At 37.2% G+C, this 9,798-nt stretch overlaps 1 protein-coding gene and 2 non-coding genes across 4 annotated transcripts in view; all 3 read right to left on the reverse strand.

The window, feature by feature from the left end:
- The window catches only part of LOC108039613 (protein Skeletor, isoforms B/C), a 30,597-nt gene extending 21,606 nt beyond the window's left edge, over positions 1-8,991 (reverse strand). For both annotated transcript variants that reach the window (XM_044458928.1, XM_044458927.1), the window contains exon 1: positions 7,824-8,991. In XM_044458928.1, the coding sequence (XP_044314863.1) occupies positions 7,824-8,046 (223 nt within the window). In that variant the 5' untranslated portion in view covers positions 8,047-8,991. The remainder of the gene's footprint in view (positions 1-7,823) is intronic.
- On the reverse strand, positions 746-910 carry LOC123037598. The gene has a single exon (XR_006417571.1). It is a non-coding gene; the product is annotated as a U1 spliceosomal RNA (small nuclear RNA).
- On the reverse strand, positions 1,742-1,906 carry LOC123037600. Its single transcript, XR_006417573.1, has one exon. It is a non-coding gene; the product is annotated as a U1 spliceosomal RNA (small nuclear RNA).
- Positions 8,992-9,798: the final 807 nt, after the last annotated feature.

Raw genomic sequence — 9,798 nt, forward strand, 5'->3', positions numbered from 1 at the left:
TCATTAAAGCTCGGAAATATTCCTCCCCAGGAATGTTGTGCCCTGCTCTTCTGACGGGGGATGCTGCTGGTACATCTGTATTTGTCTTTCCCACTGCGAGGGTGTGTGTACTGCTGTGTGTGTTTGTGTGTGTGTGGATGGTAAATCGAATAAAATTTAGCTGACTCAATAAAAATCAAAAAGCGTTAATGCTAACGATATGACTTTAACCTGAAACCGAGTAAATTGTTGCTTGTGTCAAAGCCAAAAGTGGGGGAGTCCCCGACCCTCGGATTCCCGTTTCTCTCGTCCTTCGCAGCGTGAATTTGGGCGGAAAGTCGGCAGGATATGGCAACTGGAAGCAATATTGCAACGTAATCTGACAGCGACAATTTTTTGCCGAACTCGGACCGACTCCTTTCTTGGCATCGGAAACTTGGCAGGGAAGCGAGAGCGTTTAATAAATGATGATAAATAAATAAGAAAGCGCGAAAAAGGAGGCTGGACCAAGGAGCACAAACAAAACGACGGCAGTTAATGGATGGAAAGGGCTGTCGAGGGTTTCTCTTGAATCGAAATAAAAGCACACCTCCCTCCTAATGATCGATGATAGGGAAACCCAAACTGGAACTAAGCAGACGGACATTAGCTCAAATTACCTTATTTTTTCAGCAAGAGTAACCTTCATCAATTCAATTTATAAATAACACAATAACACAAGCTTCAACTGATTTCAGCTTAAACTATTATAATATTTATTAATAATGTCGGGACGGCGCGAACGCCATTCCCGGCTACCAAAAATTACACGCACGAGTTATTCACATTAGGAGTAATCGCAGAGGTCAACTCCACCGATGTGCAATGGCCAAGCCTCACTCCGGAGGAACCGCCTTCGTGATCACGGTTAACCTCTACGCCAGGTAAGTATGCTTTCCACTGCTCGTCTCTAGGGTTTACATGATGTAACTGCTAGAAGCAGTTGGGAATTATATCTGTTACTTAGCAAAGTAACATCCTTGAATCTCTAGTAGGCCTTGCCAATAACTAGGCAATACAATGAGCTGGTATCAGGTTTGGCTTGAATTTCTTTGATTATTTACCTCTTATTATTTGTAATAGTTCATAGAACGATATGATTTGATAAAGATACAATTTATTAACATTTCTTCCCAGCTTTCGTATTTTCCTGGACTATGGACACTATTCAAATTCAAAAAATTTCTGATTCGGTATTTTTTAGAGCGAGTTGTTCTTTAAATTATATTCTGAATTTTTTCCTTAAATAAAAATTTAAATGTAAGGGCCTTAAGTATTTGGCGAAATTGTTGTATCACGGAGACATTTCCGACCATAAAAATAACTAAGTCGAACTATTTTGAATAAAACTGAATTGACTTAATTTTTCTGATGCCGCCATTTATGTGAAGGACACATTTTGGTAAACCCAATTCAAATATATCTTATTGAACTCTTAAAATATGTTATATTGACATCCTGAAGGTCAAAAATGCGAAAATTGGACAACAACTAAATGGTTCGAAATCAGTTGGAAACTGATGAAAATCAGGTCGCCATCCTTGCAAAATAGTGCGAAAGTTTTTGTTAAGACTGTTTTCTAAAATTTAAATAAAAATGATGAATCAGTCGAAATTAAATAATCAGTGTTGGAATTTATTACTTATTTACGTAAGGATTGTGCTTATCGCTATTCGATTTACGCACTATTATTTTTTACAAGTCATTAATATTTATTTCTTATGTCGGGACGGCGCGCACGCCATTCCCGGCTACCAAAAATAACACGCACGAGTTATTCACATTAGGAATAATCGCAGAGGTCAACTCCACCGAGGTGCAATGGCCAAGCCTCACTCCGAAGGAACCGCCTTCGTGATCACGGTTAACCTCTACGCCAGGTAAGTATGCTTTTCTCTGCCTGACTCTTGGGCTTGCATGAGAAAATTGTTAGAATCCTTTGGGAATTATAGGATCTTGTTTAAAAAAAAAGGCTACCTAAAAGTATGCAAGAAGAGGTTTAAGATACTGACATGGCCGGACATCCTCTTCAGTAATTTGTTCCAAAGTCTTATTTCTGAGTCCTGCGGCGCGTTATCTGCTTCCGGGTGAAGCCAACGCTCCTGGGAGATTTGTGAGCTCCCTGCTGCGACAGCCACCGCCCCCGTCTTCCAAAGAGGCGTGACCGCTCAGCTGGAAATCAGCGCAACTCGCATTTGTATTTATTTCAATTTTATGACTTCATGTTAGCCGAAACCTAGCCACAAACGAAATGAAACTCAAATATGTACACAAAGTTTCAATGTGGTTGGAGGGGTGGTGCGTGGGTAGCAATGTGTAAATCCAGCGTAGAGATTAGAACATTTTGAGCGGCAACATCACAGAGAATTATGCGGCTCACAGTGGGTGGTTTAAGCGGGGGCGTGGCTCCTTTACACCCACAAGGACATCGCCCTCACTCGTTCTATCTGCTCGGCAGTGCTGACATCGCTTCTGAATCAAGGTGCCTTCTTCAGTTGTGAACAAATATGCAGGGAATTTCAAATTTTGTAACTAATAATTGCCTATGTATTTATAAAATTCTACCAATTGAAAAGATTATAGAACAAAGCCTTTTAAGAAGATTATTTCAAATTAATTGAGATTACAAATTATTATACCGCGAAGTCAGCAAAAAAAGTCATTGAAACATCATGAATTCTAAACAACTGACTATGAATAGAACTACTTATTGATGCTTTTTAAAACTTTGTAGTAATTTAATTCTTAATTATTTATTTTTTAGACAACGCTTTTAATATTTAAGTTAATGTTTGAAAAAAGTCCGGAAAACTTAGATCTGTCCGGAAAACGGACGAAAACGCAGCACTGCTGCCCGATTCGGTGGTAGTTTCATACAGAACCACAGATCCGCCAAACTCGAAACTCCATGGAGCATTTGTATACACCTAATACCTTAGTCCTTCTCGGCAATAACAACAACGACGACTGCAGCAACAGGAGGGAGAACGAGGACGAGAATCGCTTCTTCAGCGGCACGCTTGAGCTAATTTAATCGCTGCAAATTGCTCGACAATCTGCTCCCCACACGTGAAGCTCGGATATGGGGAGGTGGCCTTGAAAGGGGATGTGGAGTAGCTGCTGGTGTGAATTAGATTACATTGGCATGGCAGTGGACCCAAATAAAAAAGTTAGCTCACTTCTGTGGACTGCAAACAAGCGATAAGCTTGTCAAAAACTGCACTTTTCCAGTTCCCCTCGAATCTCAATCACACAAAACAAATTAAATAAACATAAATTGGTCAGGAATTTGATATGTTTTCAAAACCAATCATTTGTTAAAGAATACCTTTTATTTAATAATTCGATTGAAGTAGTATTTGATCTAGCATTTAACCAGTTTAAAAAGTTACATTTTTATTTCTTTCTTTCAATGAAATGTGTTTTATTTTTTCTGTGCATACATATGTAGGTATATCTCACTCCCTGTCCCAATTTTAATCCTAATTCGCAATGCCATGTTCAATACGCAATGACATTTGAAAGTGGAAAAGGAAAGGAAATGAAGTGATGTAAGCGCAACATTGCACAACCGAATCAGTTTGATATTTTCGCTGTTATGGCTCTGGTCTGTCGATGTTCGCGACTGTCCCATTGCACCGCCCACAGCGGACAATTGAAATTCAATGAACCGCACCACCACCGCTCCAACTGCCAACTTCCAAAAGCCAGCGAAATTCTGCCAAAGTGGGTGGACAAAAGTGCAGGCCAACGGCGTTTAATTGGCCGCACCATGTCCCACATGTGGAATTATAAAGATCCCCATCGAAACGGGGGCGAATCGCAAGGGAATCTGGCTGCGTGGGAGGATGCCTCTGCGATTCATAGGCAAATCGGCATGAGTGAGTTAAGTTCTCATATATGACAGGCGTCATTGAATGCGATTCAAAATTTCAACACTCATCATTGCCATCTTAAAAACTCTTCAAACTCATAAGGCATAGCCATTCAGAGTCGGATCTTCTTTTTAAGCTAGTGTGAGCTTAAACTCACGCTAAGTGAAATTTAATGATGCCTTTTGAATCACTTATTCTATGTGCTTAAGTCCCACGACTTTTTAATCTGTTTTTATGGTTGAAAGCATTTACAATTAAATTTCAAATTAATTGTGTTTATTTTGCTTCCCATAGTTTAGCATCGTTATCATCCGGATGTTAGTGATTCATTTTTGATTCGATCGTTTATCAAATGAAGTTGTTGTTTCTCGCCTTTGTGTGCGGGTAACAATGAAAACCTATTTAAATTTATCTTTTCATTTATAAAGTGCTCCAACTATATACATTTTAATTAAATATTATATATGTATACTCATTTTTGTCGGGGACAAATGTTCAATAAAATTTGTTCAATAATTGACTTTTGTAAATTAGTTATAAAATGTATGTTAAAAAAATAAAAACAAATCCATTTTAAATTTAAGCATTGTAAACACGTATAGGTTTCCGTTTAAAACTAAATTTTTAAATTTCAAAATTTCATGGTTTAAACTTATAGGTTTATTAAAACAAATTAATTTGTATGATCATGAATTATAGTTTACCAATGTGTAATAAAATTAAATATTAAATACATTTTTTAGATGCAATGCATTGTTTCATTTCTCTTCTTTCTCAACCTATTAACATAAACTTCCTATAGTTCAAAACAATCGGATATATGTATGAAACACAGTGACTTCTTTGGAAAAACCTGTTTTATTATGTTTATGATTTTTGTATATAGTTACTGGTAACTGGAATCGCATGCATAAGTCAAGACACGCACTTTTAAAGACCGCTCGATTGCAACGATGTTGACACACTTTCATTTTTTTAGCAGGCTGTGTTAATTTACATTGGCGGCGAGTCAAGCGTTCCATTGGTTTTTCAGCTGGGTTCAACGGGCTGCCATTCGCATCATTTTCATTTTTCATTTTTGTTTTTTTCTTGTGAGCTGGAACTCGGTTACGTAAGTAACGTAAGTGTGGGACTGGGGCGACAAGATTGCTGCCGACTCACTTCTGTTTGTGTGTTACTTTTGGGCCAAGTCGGTTTGTATCTGGGAACTGTGCAGGCCAAGTACAAAGCTCGACGGTCTGTCAACCGGTTTCCACATTACACCATTCTCCGCCCGATTTTTTGGCAGTACCTCTTGGCCAAGATATGAATGATTTAGTTCTTCGCTTGCGGTTCATTGGCCCCTCTAATGCCTTATCGCGATGTTTTGCATAATGCGAAGAGTAATTTTTGGCAATAAATTAGAATTTCCTACTCCCCCGACAGTTGGCTGAATTTATAAGCAAATGTCAGGAATGCCAAATGATTCGAAAGGAAAGTTCCACATTAGTCAGTTAGATAAAGACAAAGAGCAGAAATTTAAATTGGACCGGAGGGCGAGTGGAACCACGCAGTAATTGGCAGTTTCAGCTCACAATGGGTTAATTTAAACGCCTTTGCCTGGTAGCAATTTTTTCGGCTTATTCTGCTCTGACCAAACTCGGTTCCCACATTCAAAATGGTAGTAGCTAGTACAATAGTATCTGTTTCTTTTGCGTGACCAATGCTGGTTCATTGAACTCCCCTGACTTTGCGTCACTGCCCAGTAAAGCTCGACCCATCTAATTATGGCAATTAAGTAGTCATAGCCAAAGTTTGGAGAATAATATGCAAAACAATGGAAATGCTTTGATTTAAAGTCCTACTTGATTTACATAATTTATTCACACGATTATGAATTGAAAGAAAAGGCAACATATCTATTAAGTGTAGAGATGTTTACCTATGAGTGTGAATTTGAACATATGGAATGCAGAAGTATTTGACTGTGACGATTTTTTGCCTAAACCGTGAAACCGTACAATGTGTCACACATGCCTTAACGGCGATAATTGTTATAATTGCTATCTCTACGCACTGAAAATCGTCTTCACAAATTGAATTTCTTTTTTTTAAGAAAGTTTTAAGGTTCTAGAAACCAAATTAAACAAGGAATGAAAAAAAGATTAACATATTAAAAAAACCTGATGTTAGTTTCTTGAAAAATAAATAAGCAAGACAGCAATAAACACACGTATTCTTGCTAATTACTCGGTTTAACAACATTGTTTAGACTATTTCGACTGAATTTATTTATGAAATGGGTGCTAATAGCAATAAACACACGTATTCTAGTTAAGTACTATTTGTAATACTTTTTGTAGACTTTTTTTTTGTATTTATTGAGCCATCTGGTGGATATGCTGACAAAGCGCAGGGCAATATTTATCTCACCATTCTTAAGCCGCCTAGGCAAGAAAATAAATAGGGCAATACTCATTACAAAATTTGTATCGGAAAAATTATCGGAAAATTTGTTGATTACTTTTTTTGACAGTTTCCATTGCTTTTTGGTCTAAAAAGAAATCCACATGTTTTATTAACCACGCAGTAATTGGTAGTTTCACCTCACAATGCGTTATTTTAAAAACTTTTACGTGGTAGAAATTTTTATCGGCTTATTCTGCTCTGACCAAACTCGGTAGCCACATTTAAAATGGTAGTAGCTTGTACTGTAGTATCTGTTACTTTTGTCTGTTACGATTTTAGGCCTAAACAGTAAAACAGTGCAATGAGCAATGATAATCGTGTTCTGCAATTGAATCTCTTTCTTTTCAAGAAGTCTCAAGGTTCTACAAACAAAATAAGACAAGGAAACGAAAAACAGATTAACTTAAATGGCATGATGTTAGTTTCTTGAGAAAAGATTAAGTATGACAGCAATAAACCAACTTCTTGCTAACTACTAGGTGTCACAAATTTTTTTGGTTTTAATTTTGTATGAATTTAATTACGAAATGGGTGCCTTAAGCTTTAACAGCCAATTTGTTATGAACTATAAGTTAGTTTTTAATGGCTCTTTAAAAACTTTTAGAGCTATGAAAATGACGCATCAATTTAAATTTTTTGTATTGGTTGCAAAGTCATTAAAAGTACATCATAGCCCAGAGCTCTAATCATATGCGTTACATTCGACCATTATATTGAGTTCGCACTCGTCAAGCCTCAATTGAGATTGAGAAACTTTCGAGGGTTTTGAGGCACCGTGAAAAAGGGGTACTCGAATTAATTGAGGTTTCGGTAAAGTATTCACTCTTAGCCGAGTTGCCTAAGGCCAACTTCGTCATACTTTTGACTTCGCGTTGGCATTTATTGAGCTATCTCGTGGATATGCTGACAAACCGCAAGGCAATGTTTATCTCTGCATTCTTAGCCCACTTCGGCATGAAAAGTGAAAGTGTCTTGCTCACAGCCTCATCAATAAATTGCGCAATACTCAATATAAAATTTTGATTCACAAATCTTTTCAATTTTTTAACTTGTTTGCCATAGTTTTTCTTTTTAAAAGAGACTCAATAACTTCAAATCTGATTTAAAATTTACAACTAGAACAAATTCGTTTTAACTCGTATAAAATCTTAAGCAAACTAAATTTTAAATAAATGGATTTAAATCCAAAATATCTTTTCAAGTTTTAATGTAAAGAATAAATTTTTGATTTAACAGTTTCACTATTATTACTATTTTCCAAAGGTAAATCTAAAGTTATGTATAAATATACGCTTAGTTGTGTACTTTTATTTCACTCAGCCTATTATTCCAAAGCATTCAATATATCAGTTTGAAGGTTATTTTAATTAGCGGATATCATTATGTGTTGGTAGCCACGGTCCTATTTGTTTGACCGCTCTTGCTCGAGAGCACAGACACGCACACACTCATGCACACCAAAGGACACCATGGAGGACTCACCTTGACAGTCGCGGCAGTGGAACAGCGCTGCAACAGCGGCAACAACTGCGAACTGCGACCATGTGATGATGGCTAATCCTCGTCCAGTCGGTGTCCTCGTCCTGGTCGCTGATGTTGTTGTTGTTGTTGCTGGTCCTGCTGTTGTTGGGGCTTCTGTTTGTCCCTGACGACGCGTTTTCCACGAGGTGGTTTCCCTGACCAACCTGCTCGCTTTCCTCCACATTTTCGGCGATTGAAACAAAAGGCGGAATCAAAGCAAAAATAATTTCGGTAGCTCCTAATTTCTCCACTCTCTGCTGATTTTTGGGTGGTGCGGTGGTTCCCGGGAGCCTGCGCTTGCGTGCGTGGGTGAAAATGCCCGGGTTCCGGTGGGCAGGTGCTTCCCGGGGGCGGGGCTCAGGTGGGCATTCAGAATTCGTCGCTTTGATTCTGTTTCAGATTATGTTCTCCTAATTTTGGTGGGTTCTTTTTATCTTTAAAGTTTGCCCAAAACTTGGCTCAAAATGTAGTAATCCTTTGTCCTTGTAGAAGTGCTTATTTCGAGGACTTAAACTCCTCTATACACACACATGCCTTCGATATATATATACATATATCTGTATGTACTGCGTTTTGGTTGCATTTATTTGTATGATTTAACTTTTATCTTTAAGTTGCATAACATTTATTTTATTGTGTATTTCCAATAATGATATTTAGCTCACTTATGAATTTCTCTTAGAAATTTCTCTTAGAAATTTCTCTAAATTATTGCACAATTTTCACATTAATATTTGTTGTGATGGTTTAAACGTAATTTACTTTTAGTAAATCTTGTTTTTTGCTTTGTTTTATTTGATTCGGTTAAATAACTATGTAAAACGAAACGAAAAAGTTTTATTTCGGGCTAGGCCCATCCTGGTTTTTACGGGATTTTAGTTCGCGCACTATTTTTTTTTTGTTTTTACATGGATGGAAAACTTAAATTAGTAAATTAAAAGTCATTTTTGTTATCCGGCTTAGGTGCAGTTTTCGTTTATTGTTGAAAATTCGGTTTGGTGCATTCTCTTCTTTTGTTGGGTAGATTTTTCAGCGCCAAATGAGTGTGGAGGAAAGTGATGCGGGAAAAAAGCGTTACGCGCGTCAGGGCGAATCGAGCTTCAGACTTAGTGTGGCCACAGCTGGAGCGATGGAATTCCACTTTGGTGTGGCTGTAGTGGAGGCAACACAAGATACCGTTAGCTGCTGGAAAATATACCAAAATAATTATTGTTACTTAAGAAATATACCAATACACATAGGCGTTTGAAAAAGAGTTGGGAATTAAAGTAATTAAATTTTCATTTGTTGAACTGAATAAATTCTTAAAATATTTAAAGTAAGCCAGTAAGCACTACAAATAGTAAACTAATTAAAATCAAACACTTTTCTTAATATAAATTATTTTAAAGGTTTTCATTTCTCTTACTAAAGTTTATTGAATCAAAAGATTACATCTTTTATAACTATATATTTTGGATTGTTTACAAAACCTAAAGTAATAAAAAAAGTTGTAAAAGGGCTACAACAGTCATAAGCCGTACACTTTTCTGCTTGTGACCCATTTTAAAGCTCAGCAACAGTCCGTTCCGATATTAAGTTTAGCTGGCAGTGGCGCCAAACGTGACCGTTAAATTCAAACGTATGTGGCTAAGGCCAAAATCATTAAACAAATGTTTAAACCTCTCCTTTCTTTTTAAATTTATTATTACAACACTGTCTTTATTTCGACCACAGAGACCACAAAAACATGACAGGACGTACAGGAAAACAAGCAATGCAAATGACTTCACAACTGCATGGAAAAACCGTTTGTCTGTGTGCGGTTTCGTTGTGCCAACTTAAAACATTTGCATTTGCGGTCTAGTCTTTTTGCTTTCCCAGCCGCAAAATAATCCTTTCAGTTCCTGTTTGTGGGGACTCTGTATATATATTTTATGCAATGCTTGTGTAAGGA

This window comes from Drosophila rhopaloa, unplaced genomic scaffold (assembly GCF_018152115.1).
Source record: "Drosophila rhopaloa isolate 14029-0021.01 unplaced genomic scaffold, ASM1815211v1 contig_178, whole genome shotgun sequence".
Classification (NCBI taxonomy): Eukaryota; Metazoa; Arthropoda; class Insecta; order Diptera; family Drosophilidae; genus Drosophila; species Drosophila rhopaloa.